Source organism: Apus apus, chromosome 5 (assembly GCF_020740795.1).
Source record: "Apus apus isolate bApuApu2 chromosome 5, bApuApu2.pri.cur, whole genome shotgun sequence".
Taxonomy (NCBI): Eukaryota; Metazoa; Chordata; class Aves; order Apodiformes; family Apodidae; genus Apus; species Apus apus.
In genome coordinates, this window is record NC_067286.1 from 38,388,236 (window position 1) to 38,401,684 (window position 13,449).

General features: G+C 35.8%; 1 protein-coding gene across 4 annotated transcripts in view; it reads left to right on the forward strand.

Moving 5' to 3' along the window:
* Nucleotides 1–13,449, forward strand: part of AKAP6 (A-kinase anchoring protein 6) — a 280,187-nt gene that overhangs the window by 246,350 nt on the left and 20,388 nt on the right. For all 4 annotated transcript variants that reach the window (XM_051622356.1, XM_051622355.1, XM_051622353.1 and 1 more), the window contains exon 12: nucleotides 12,862–13,077. In XM_051622356.1, coding sequence (XP_051478316.1) covers nucleotides 12,862–13,077 — 216 coding nt within the window. The remainder of the gene's footprint in view (nucleotides 1–12,861; nucleotides 13,078–13,449) is intronic.

The following is a 13,449-nucleotide window of genomic DNA, read 5'->3' on the forward strand; positions in this document are numbered from 1 at the left end:
AAATATAAGATGCTCATGTAAACACATAATTCTTGCAGCTGAAAGACCTAATGTCATGAGACTAATAATCGGAACAACCGATTTCCTAACCTAGTGATGTATGGCAGTTCTGTGGGTCAGGAGAAATTTGGAGCAGGAAAGAAATAGGGGCAATAATAAAAATAACTCACATTCTTTCATGAAAGTTTTAGCAGATTTCATTTGAGTAAGTTTTAGCCAGAAATTTGTGTGCTTGTTGGCTTGTAAGTAGAAGTGTTCTGCCACGTTTGCTTTTATGTGTCTGGGACTTCAAAAAGCATGCTGTTTTCTCTGCAAAATGCTCACCAAAAGACAGCAAGGAAGCCTGAATAATTAGTTATATATTTCTGCCACTTGCAATAAAACTCATGACTTTATGTGCTCAATATAGAGAAATGACCCATCAGCATCAAAAAGGTAATTGTTATGGCTTTGGCTCACAGACCAGCTACTCAAGAACAAGCTTAAGTTTGTGAGTATCTGTCCATGTCAGAACCCCTTCTCAGTCACTTAGAACTAAGAAAGCCTGTGTTGCTTTCAATACCAAGATTTATAGAGGATCCTGTTCTCCTTCCCATCTGAACTTAGTTTGGAGGGAGAACAGGATTTTACTGTTCAGAACAGGATTTTAGCAGAGGTTTTCTGCTAAATTATTTTCTTTGTCAACAATAATATTTTGTTTCCTGTTGTTTTCTGTTCTGGTTTTATTTGAAGTAATAAGCAACATGCTATATATATTGTCATACATGTGTCCTAAATTTATATTTGGGGCTTTAAAAAAGAGATACTTCATTTTCAGTAGTACTGAAAGCTTGTGGTTCTCATTTACTTTAGTCAAGGTGTTTATTAAAGAAATCAGGCTGCTTATTTGCACCAAAAAATGTTGGAAATGTTTTCTCATGTAATATTTCTAAAAATCAATGATCTGTTGAATGCCACAGCTAGTAGTATTTGCAACCATTTCTGTTTGCCTTGTAAACAGTGTAAATTATCTGATGCTTGCAACTATTTCTAGTGACCATAAGCACGCAGAAGCCTTTGTTTTCATCTTCCACTAAATTTTTCTGACTGAGCATAGCAGATGATGCAAAAAAAAAGGAAAAAGTCTTTCTCTGCACCATTTCTTATTCCTCCAATACCTAAAGCAACCAAGCTTTCTGGTTAAACAATATATGTTGCATAGGTAATTAATAACCCATCAGTTAATCGATATTCCTTATGATGCTTTTCATTTTAACTGAAAATTTTGTGTAAGTGTCAGCACTGCACTTCTTAAAAACAATTCAGCTAAACACTCCTCCAGCAAATAAAACACAACAGAGTCTGGGAGCATAAAAGATGATGGCTAAAGTGAAACACAAGAAAAGTGCTAACTTTGAGTAAAGGTTTGGAGACTCAGAGATTGGAGAAAAGTGCTGGCTATTCCTACAGGTGCCAGGAACTGCTTTCACTGCTGCATTTTGGATCCTTTACAGTTTTTGGAATGATGTTCCTGGCAGAGCTGCAATCAAAGAATTACAGAAATTCAATGTGCATGTAACAAAAGTATGCAAAACAGTTTCCAATAGAAAGTCCAAAAGAAGTCAAGCAGGGATTAATCCTTTTCATACCTCTAAGATGATTTAAGAAAAAGTAATAATTTTAATAAATTTATCAGAAAGAGTGTGACTTCAGAGCCATAAATCTTCTTTTCACAGATGAAGAAACGTTTACTCAAATTTTGTTTGGTATAACAGGAAGGCATACACTATTAAATCATATGAAAAACAGGTAGAATTCCAAAGACAAATGTAACCTGATGCCACTTACCATGGTTTGAAGCAAACTTAGACTGAATATACATAAACTGCCATCCCAAATAGCACTTCTGTAGACCCCTTAAATGAGAAGCTGCCTCTTTGTAGTAAAGCAGCTCTACATATTTTTTTTGCCAAAAATGTGGTATTTGGGCCGTAATACAATCCATTATTTTATAGCTCTTTTTTAATATACTCAAATATTAATGCTCAATAGTGTATATATATATATACACACACACACACAATGCTCAAATAATATACTGAAATTTTAACTTTATATACGTTATTGCTTGCTGAAAGTCCAGTTCATATTTCAGTAAGTTGTCCCTATTTAAGGCAACACTAATACAATTTAAGGTTCCCATTTAGGACTAAACGTACCATCTGAGATAGCATAATCCAGTTTGGACTGTGAAGCTTGAACTGTGAATTCTCTGAGTTTTTTTATATTGTTATTCATTTTTTAATTAATCAAAATATCAGAATTAATTGTAAATGCTATTTGTTTGTCTAAAACTGTTTTGCCACACAAGTGCTCCCTTTGCTGGGGGAAAGAAAGGAGCACTGAAGATTGACCCACCAGGGATGGTTAGAACTGACATGCTGCAGGGTCCCACAGAGATATCATAAAGTGCCTGCCTGCAGTTCTAATTCACCAGTGGCCATGGGCTTGCAGACTGCAATTGGGGTGCTGGTGAGAGAGCAACAATGGGGCTCTTGTCCCTGTCTTTCTTACTGTACTGGGATGGTCTGCATTTAATTCTTATGTCATAAGTATGTTTTTAAGACCTGAGGTCTGACTCAGGCTGACTAATGCAGAAGACACCCTGGCTTACAGAGAAAGGTGTCCCAAACCGGCCATTACAAAGCAAAACTTGCAATTTCGTAATGACAAATGACTTACAATTCTTTTCCCAAACCTTTCCCATCAATGACATCCACAGACTTTGGGCTGTATTTCCTCTCTGTCATGGCCTCTTGAAGAGTCAGCTATATAAAAGTGAAAGTAGCTGATGTGAACTCTTTTGAGAGAACATTCTCAGTTCCACCAGTTATTATTGTCATTATCATTGAAGATACATAATTGATTTTCTTCTTTTGACCCACCCAGATGATTCCTTGAATATGTGACTGCTTATTGCCTTCAAGATATAACTAGTGCAAAAACAGAATCTGTATTCTGTTGCTATCATCCAGGAAAAAGAAAATGAGAAGAAAGATAACAAAAGAAAAATAGAAAAAATTATTTCCCCTAAAAATAAGACCAAACTGACTTGCACTAATCTACAAGGAGGGTTGGTGCTTAGGTTGGACTCTAAGCTTTGTTTCTTTTGTTAGTGGCAACATTTAGAAAAACAAGGACAGTGTGTACTGGAAATATAAAATAGATTACAAAAAATCACTGTACTGTCTCCATTAATGTCCATTTTGTTCTAGTCCATGTGATAATACGATTTATTTGATTGTCTGCAGCAGCCCCTTTGAAACCATGGCATTGCATTTTCACGTGCAGATCTCTCCAATATTAGTGGATTATTGATTGAATGGTGTTCTCTGGAGCCATTAAATCCTACTAAAGAGATTTTTCTTTAATTGGTGGATCATTGACCTAGTAGAACATTGCCTAATTTTGGTTCAAGTACTGGACAGGCTTCCCAGGTTTCATCTTTGCATGTAAGTTAATAGATCATAGTCCTGAAATGGTATAGTGTTATAGACTGCATTAGTACCTTTACTCACACTAAAAGTAATTTCAGACTGCCAGGAAACCCATTGATTTTAGTAGAATTATTTACAGTATGAGTAAGAAGATGAGTATAAAAAATATGGGCCTTCAGTATACGTTCTCAAGTGTTACTGCAATCCTTATCAGATATATTATGTATCACAAGTATGTGATGTCAGTCAGGAATGGGATTTGCCAACTGGCAACATATTACTAGAGACAGTAGAATGGCTCAGATTATGCTTCCTGCGGAAAGTCAGTGGAAAAAAAAAATAATAATAATTAGAAATGTGTGTGGATCCCTGTCCTTTGCAGGATGATTTGCTTACTGGTTTGTTAGGAACGTGCTGCATTGCAACACCCCAGGATAAAACTCAAGACCTGACCTCTAACCTGGTGGATTTTCTGTGCATTTCTACAACAGCTGATGATGCAATATCATATTTTGGACACAATAAGAGGAATCATGTTATGTTCTCTAGTGAAGGAAAGAAAGCCTGTTTTGTGCCCTCTTTGCTTTCATCCTATCTAGTCTTCTTACCCCAAACCTGTTATCAAGGCAATGGAAGAATGGCAGCTGAAGGTGCAATAATATGAGTGACTCTGAGCCTCAAGACCATCATACACAAATGGTAACCTCTTCCAGGCACTTGGCTTTTGACAAGACCAAGCTTTTTGACTGCTGTCCACAGTTAATCTTGATTCTTGACTACTTCACCTGCCTTTGTCCTCACCTCTAATTCTATCTTTCTCGTAGCCCTGGGGCTAAACTGTGCATATCAAAGTCATGTGTGCTTAACTTGTACAAGAGGCAAGTTAATGTTACTTTAAAATCCAAGATATTTATGCAAACATTTGCCTAAAACTGATTTATGCAAGTAACATATTGAGGCAGGCTAGCCCACTTAGATTTGAATGAACCTACCTCCTCGCAGTGCTGCCTGGCTCTGGTTGATTCTGCTGCAAGTAACTTCTGTTGTTGGGGACTTTTAGTTTTGTCTTGAGCTGGAAAAAAAAAAAAAAAAAAGTGTGTCAGTGTGTATATTTATGATTAAGATATGGCAAAAGAATGAAAATAATGTTGTTATGTTTTAGTGATACATCCATTCTGAGGATGTGTTGCTTTTTTGAAATAAGATGAGGAACACCATTTCTAGAAAAGCCTGCTGTTGTCCTTGTCCATATATAGATACACATGAAAGCACCGTAATATATTTTCCTCTGTTTACCCCAGAGCAGCTCAAGCTGTACATTTTTGAATCCAGGCTAAACTTGCTTCACTGATGCAAGAAAAAAGCCAAATAAAATAATTTTTTTTCCTTGGTCATTACACGTGTTTATTTTCCCCTTCCTATCACCCTACGTGTCCTGAAGTCTCCAAAATATTAGTCTAATTTATTTTATGTTCTCTGCTTTTCCATAAAAAGGTAATACCAATGCACTACAGGATTTTTTTTTTTTTCCCTGTAATTCAGACTGGGGTAAATTCTCACTACATCTCAGGATATACTAGGCCCATTGCACATAGGCAGCAAAAATGTGTGTCTACCATCTCTGCTGGAACTAGATTAAGAAAGGGAATAAGTACAATATTAACACCTGAACCTCAGCCTGAGGTTTACAGGTATTGATGTACATCCATGCAAGGAAGTTGCTCATTTAAAGGCTCTTCTATAACTCTGAGGCAGGATACAAAGTTTTAAGTTTTAAATGTTCGTTAAAGATAGCCGAAATCCTGATATCTAACAGTTTTTAGACAACTGGAGGGAGTTTCTTGACTATTTTAAGCTGTAATTTTTAGTGATTTCCAACAAATGGAAGTGAAGTTGAGCCTAACTTCTGCCCCACTTGAATTTGTGAAGTTTACACCTGTACCTTAAGTCATCTGATCTCTTGAATTTCCACACATTCATTGGAAACTTTGCACAGTGTGGTGATCTAGCAAAAAATTCAATTTTGTAATGTCTGCTACAGGCAAAATAATTTTTGGGTAGTATGGTTCAGGATTAATTACAAAAGCAAAACATAGCACTGATATTTATCCTACCTATCTGATGCTTTCCCTACTTTTATTTTAGTGGGCGGGGGCAAAAAAGAAACACTAGAAAACTGTGCAAAGTCTTTCAATATTTGTCTACTGAATCTGTTTCTATGGAAAGAGAACTTCTGGAACTGAATGAAGAGGGGGCACCAACCAAAGGCATTTATAAACACACACTCTGCCAGATTAGAAAAATGGAATGTCCTGCCGTCACATCTGGCTCCTCTGTCTGAATTACTTGGCTTATCCCCTGGAACCAAGTTAGCCCCAACTTTGCAGTGTGTAGTAAATGTCTCTAAAACATTTCAGTGTGAAAATTAGTCTAATTAATCCCCCTATGAAGCACAAGAAAAACAACAGTTGGAAAAACTGTTGTATTTCAGTAGGGAAGATGCATTTACATCCAACACTCTTTTTCTGTTATTTTTAGAAGTTACCTTACTGTAATTGCACAATAGTTTAGAGCTAAGATAGGAGCATCTTAACAATAATGGGCACTTTTTTAACAGATTATTGCCAAAACTGCATTCTTTATTCCAGGGAGACACTGTAATAGATACCAGCGCTTTAGTAATGATACAAGCAATCTGTAAGCTATTATGGTTTCTTTTATAGTAACTTAATCTTTATATTGTTTTATATGTCTGGAATTTTAATAGTGTTTTTAATTTATGTAGGAAAGTATATTACATATTACTAGTTACACGGGAATATGAGCTCAATATCAGACCTTTGAACTATATTCTTACAAGCAAATATTTTTAAGTATTTAAGTGAGCATAAGGAATAGAACAAAGAAATTTAAAAATGTCATATAGACATAATAGCAGAATTTATGGAGTGACCCCAGAAGCATCTATTCTGGACTGTTGCTGGTTTTAATTGATACATTGTATTTCTAGGGGGAAATGGGAACACAGTTAATTTCAGAATGCTACTTAAAGATAAACATTTTATTTAAAATAAAGGTATTTACATCTAATAAATTTATTTGCATTATTGATTGCAAATAAACACAAAATCCCATTGACTTGTTTAACAGTAGTGAAATGAAATAAAGAATAGTTAACCTGACTCTATTAAGCTCTTGTTTATATGTAGAACAAAAGCTCCTATGTTGATTTTTTTAACCCGCTACAAAAATGAAGCATTTTTTCCTATTAATTTACTGCCATTTTAATATATGTAGAAACAGGCACAATCCATAAGGAATATAGTGAACTGTGCTCTGTCTTGGCGGAGAGGTATCGTAACACTTCGTTAAGCAGTGAGTAACAGAGAGATATGATCAATGTAGCAATTTACTGGTTGTAATGCTATTAAAAGTGGGGCTTTCAAAAAGAGGAAACCAGTTTGCTGCTTTGAAAGAAGTCATATTCTACTTTAAGCTGTCATTCTGTATTTCTGAGTTGCAATTAGACGGTATTTCTAAAATGTCAGCCCCAGATTCTGTTGTGACCGTCATGGTAATAAAATGTGACAGCAAAGATATTATATCAATACCTTTTCCATAATTAGCATTAAGGATCTCTCAAGGGTTAAGCACAAAGGTTTTCCACTGAATGGTCTGCAAACCTTGTGCCTTTAAAATCTTTTAATACAGCCAAGACTGGTGACAACCAGGAGACAAATCTATGAAGAAACCTGTTTGGAGAGAATACTTTTGTGGTGTGTGATATATGTTACGTAAATGAGCTTATTAGGACTCTCATCTATTTTATTATTGGTACCGAATTTAATAGAGGCATTTAAAAAACAATATTTCTGCCTGACTCCCTGAAATGAAGAAGATACATTGATATAATTGAGAGCAAATGATTGCATGTTGTGCCATTTAATCATGTCATTTTTCAATTGCTGTTTTTTGCACTTCACTGCATACTTATAGAATATTTAGCTTCAGTATAGATTAAGTCCCACAGTATGCAACTGAGTAGAGTTCCCCCATTAGATGACATTTTCTTTTAACCTTGAAATCAGCAAAATATTTTTCTAAAAGATGACAAGTCATCACTCATTTCCTATCTTTGTCATTTCACTTTTTTATTTTGAGGAATTCATTGCTTACTAATAATTTTTCAGAAATAATTTGTTTTATTTTTCATTCAGAAGCAGAAATTCTTACTTTCACCATATGTCCTGTGAGAATGAATCTTGAAATAAGTCTCCCTAACAGGAGAAGTTCCAGTTGGTATTGCTATTTCACAGAACACTGAAAATTACATTTTACCCAACATTTGCAAGCATATTGTTTCCTGCTTTCCCTTTATTGATGTATTAGTGCTGTTAGTCATGATACTTAGAAGCTTTACATTAGCACTTTTGAAAACTGAAGTGCTGCACAAGCCAAAAATCAGATGTTTCTCAGAGTTGCATTTTGATTGTTGTACTCAGAAAGGTACTCAGATGTTGCCTTAATTTCTGCTTTCAACTGTTATACTAAAGAACAGTCCCATCTTCATTTTGTCTTCCATCAAGCAACAACCCTCACACACCCACATCCCGTAACAAGGAGCAAGAACAAGCCTTTAACAGACAAAGGTTAGACAGAAACTTCCTCATGGATCTGGTCATTCCAGATTTATCCACAGTGGAGCTTCTTTCATTTTCCTAAAAACATCCAGTATTGCCCATACACAGGAATCTGACATCAGCCTAGAAATAGCATTTGTCTCAGTATAGTCTGGCATTTCTTCTGAACCTGAAAGCACAAAGAAAATCCATCTCAGTTACCATTTGTCATCTTCTAACTGTTTTCAAGGCTCTGGGCACCTCTACAGGGACCTTTATTATTCCTAATTGTAGAATGAAAGCAAGAAAGATGGAAATGCTTGAAAGAACTTCAGATCACATAAAAATTAATTCCCCAAACAATACATAATAAATTATGATACAAAAATCATATCTCAGTATTTCATGTGGTGATTATGTGTGGATTATGTGGATTTAAGTGAACTAAACCAATCTTGAGCTGATTTTTAACCTATTTTTAAGCACAAGTCCCACTGAGTTCAAGCATTAATATTAAAAACCTGCTCAAGAGCCTTAATATAACATTGCTAGAGTGGCCAACTCATGTACCAAATTGTGTGAGAAAGCCAACTGACTTCCCATCCATGTCCTTAGTCATGCAGGGCAGGTGGTGTGGCACAGCCAAGGCACAGATGCACTGCAGGAATGCTGAGGATTGGACGGGGATTGAGGCTTGAGGGGCTCTAATATTCCTCAACTTCCCAACTTTCTATGCCTCCCACACTTTCTGGCATGGCCCGAAGCTGCACACATGTTTCTGGTCAAAGGCCATTCACTTAGGAGTCACACAGCTATGCAGAATACCTTCTGTTTAGAACATGGCTACTTCCAACCCCATAGACAGTGCCATTAGCCCATGGCTTGAAGAGAGTGTTTGATGTCCTTTGACTCAGCAGGGGCTTTTCCAGATGATTTAAGGCATGGTATTAACAAGCTGTGAAAGTAGTTTCAGCTAGCCCTTTTTAGCTATGCAGGTAATAACTTCAAAGCACCGAGAACAGGAGTAGGCAGAGGGAAGAAAAAGCTTCCAAGATTCTAATGGCACAGACAGGATTCCTCAGTATGGGAAACCATGACTCATAATAACATTATCATTAATAACACCTCAATGTTATCAGGATATCTGTTGCAAAGCAAAGGACTCAGACACAATGTCAAATCCCTACAGAGCAGCTGCAGTTACTGTGTGTACTCATTGCCTGCAGCAAAAAATTCAAATATATTCATTTACGTCTTGATGCAAATGATTTAAGTGAATGTGTTTCTCCCAGATTTGTAAGGTTTTGGATTGTATTTACAGTTACCACAGCTCAACAGCTGCATGATAGTGTGAGGACGCACAATCAGAAGTGTCTGATCTCTTAATCTATACTTCAGTAAATCTTCAGTACATGCAGGAGACTAAGCAAGCCAAAGCAATGTGCCTCTGTCTACTGTAAGCTCAGTTTCTGAACATCAGGTACCCAGAAGTTCACTGTAGCAACTGTAGACCATCAGGCCCAAGCCTCAGTAGAGATACTGATAATCTTTCTTTTAGTTATTTAATTAATAATCAAAATTTTAAATTAAGAATGAATTATAGCTTTCAGTTCTCACTGTAGCGTGTACCTTGCAAATAATTAAAGTAACTGTGGTCCTAGAAGCATCCTTTGCATGTACAATCGCTGTATTGGCAGGTTTTTATACAGACCTTTTTTTAACAATAGCAGGACAGGGATGGATACACAAAACTATGAGATGTCATGTCATAGGACACAGGCAATTATTGTGTCCCTTTAGGACACTGTATGCCAGAACCTCATATTGCTTAGATCCCTTATTGCTAGTGCTATTATATAGGGTTTAAAGATGTCTTTACATTATTAAGTTCTCTGGCTTTTAAAGTATTGTTGCTATAGCCAAGTCTTTCAACACACTGTTAGGTACAACCACATTTATTCTCCTGTTTAGTATTAACCATGAAATCATGTAATAAAATTGAAACAAAAGTGCTATAAGCCTAATTGTACTGTCACAGCCATGTAAATCAGGAATAGCTTCACTAAAGCTACTGTTATTATGCTGGTGTAAAATTGATGTAAATTAGAAAGGACTTGGATGCTGTAGTTATGCTTTCAGATAACACAATATAAAGGCCTCACTTCAACTCCTATGTAATGGTTTATGAATGAAATACTCATTGCCTCATCATATGATATGACATTGTATAAAAAGAGAACAATATTTATAGGGGATGACATAATTAGATAGATTAAACTCAGTTAATGCTTTGGGCCAGATTCTGAGCTGTATATTGACTTCCATGAAGTTAATGCAGATCTACATAGATTTAACTGCCACCAGGACAAAACACCATCACTTCCATAAACACAAATTGCTTAGGTCCTTTTCTTATGTAAAATAAGAACCCTGACTTAAAAAACTTCAGACTTCATCTTCAGGTAGAATTTTTGGTTTGGTTTGGTTTTTTGTTTGGTTGGTTGGCTTTTATTTCAAAATCTGATGTTAGGCTAATGAACAGCATCAGAAAGGAAATGTGCCAAATGTGGTGGTTGCATCAGGAACTATATAGGGAACTAGTAATGAACTCTAGGAAAATAAATAAGGGCAAGTGCAGGAAACGTAAGTGAGCATGCAGCTCTGCTATAAATTGAATAATAAAATTCTTGGTCATATTTTCCCATAAATAGTGGTTTGGGAATTTGTCATTCACCTTATTTAAAATTCAGAAATATTAAAGGTACAGGGTTCTGTCATTATAGAAGTAATAGAATTCCAGCTATTGTAGAGTTAGGGTAATTTAAATAGCTATAGAATGCATTATATCAATAAGTGAAACATCTGTATGAAAAGTCCACCTGCTGATATACTACTCAGTGTACTTTACAATGAAATGTACTTAATCATTTTCAGACGTCTTCTAATTAACCCTTATCAGGATTCACATTTTGAACACAAACACTTATAGGCATTAAAACTTTTGCTTGAAATGAGATTGCATTGTCTTGTTTACCCTTGTTGATTAATAAGTAATCTGTTAACTGTTAGAAAGGCCCAGTTGTGGCAGTGAAAGCAGATTAGTAATTCAGCTGTTTGTGGGTTTAATCATCATTTTTCTTGAAGGCTTTGAATGAAAAAAAAAATCACTTGCACGTTATCCACAGGCAAAGAAAAGATACCTGTTTTTAGATGTGTACACCAATGTTTTGCTTCAGACTTTCAGCTTAGTACTATTGATCAAGCACATACTTCTAGCAGCAAAATGCTCCTTTGAGGTACAATATTTGAAAAACCCAATTTTTAAACAAAAAATCTGGAACTTGAATTCCCTTCCTATAGAGTGCTATTGTTTAGCTAATAAAATTGGTTTTTTAATCAGTTAATGCTTGTAAACAGCTTTAAGAGATTTGGTGGGTTTGTTTGTTATTTTTGTTTGCTTATTATGATCAACTGAAAGCTTAAAGGCAAATACCCTGTCTTCAAAAAAGATGATAGTTCAGATTTTCTCATGGGGTCATGCACTTTCATCTATGGCATCCCACAGAGGGCAACAGATGTTGGCAAGTTACAATTTAAATTATCTGGAAAGCTCCCACTTTCGGAGCGCAATTCTGTTAAAATCAGGAGTAGCACAAGCCTATGATAACAGTTGCATACTTGAAGCATTCAATGCTGTACAAGTGTAGGATCTCAGAAGCTGAGCTGAAGCAGTCACTTTTAGATGTGTCTGTGCCTTCTGTACTCAAGCTTCTTAGATATTTTTTATTATTATTATTATTATTATTATTATTATTATTATTATTATTATTATTATTATTTAATATAATCCTGATTTGATGTTGAATTATGGTAGAGTGTAATTGTGGATAAAACCATGCTTTAAAAAACCCATGCCATGAACTGCTTCCAGGTGGTAGATCTCTCTTTAATTTTGGCACGTACATTGCATTATTTATATTGCTGTTCGATGCAATTCTCATTGTAGTTAGTTACTTAGGTTTCTGGAGAGAAACCAACATATCCTGGCTGCCATTAATATTCAGCAGTATTAGGGCTTAGCGATTGTTTCCCGTCATGCAGTTCATGTCAGACAGCATTCTTGATAGCACTGGAATAAGTATGATGAAATAAGTGCAGTGAATAACTCATCTTGAAGAAGGATACAGTTATCATAGTATTCCTACATGGAAATACCCTGGAAATCTTTTATGATAACAAAAAACATCTGTAAATAATTTTATACCAAAGTTTCTCCTTCCTTATGGTTTATCCCTTGACAGGGTCCATATGACCCATAATTTCTACTGTTTTTTCTACATATAGATATATCTATATATAGTCTCATTGCATGATTACGATTTTCCCCCCATTTTTTTTCCTGAGGGATTTCTGAAGCTGATTTCTGTCAGGGTAACTAATTTCAGATGTGTCCCAGTTGAATGCAAAAAAAAAAAAAAAAAAAAAAAAGGAAGAATAACCAGTCTACACCATAAAACTTTCAGCATTGTTGAGACAGTTAGCTATGTATGGCATTTGTTTGAAGAAGACTGAAAGTAGCTTTACTCCTTTTGTGCTATTTCATCTGAAAATGAAACACTAAGTTTTGTAGCCAACTATGAGAATTTATGAAGAGCTGAAAAAATCTATTATAAGACAGAAATTGGGCACCATTAAATACCAGATAATAGTTAATGTTTCAATTTGCAGTCTTCCATGCTGACATCTGTTGTGTGTCTATCCTGTAGTCTCTATGCTGTGAGATCAAACAGAGACGTCGTGGGGTAGCCTCCGTGCTGAGATTATGCCAGCACCTCCTGGATGATCAGGAGACCTGCAACCTAAATGCGGATCACCAATCCATGCAGTTGATAATCGTAAACCTTGAGAGAAGGTGGGAAGCTATTGTCATGCAAGCTGTCCAGTGGCAAACAAGGCTACAGAAGAGACTGGAAGAAGACTCGGTGAGTGACGCTTGCTTTAAAAAGATTCCATGTGGTTTCATGAGAGACACTTTTTCAGTGCAAGACATACACTTTAATCTCAGAGTGTTTTCTTCTGACTGAAGCAGCCATTCCTAGCCTTTGCTGCCAACAAGTGAAAGTTCAGCTTTTCACAAATCATTGTGTTCTGTGGATAAAACTGATTAATACGGTAAATTCACAATACACATGTTCTGTTTGCTGCATATTTAGTCACATCAGATTTGATCCTGTCAAGCAATGAGAGCAACCTTCTCCTGGTGCCAAGTTGCTCAGTACCTAGCAGAACTGGGCCCAGAGATGTATTTCACTGATTGTATATATATATATATATCAGAAAAAAGTTATTTTCTG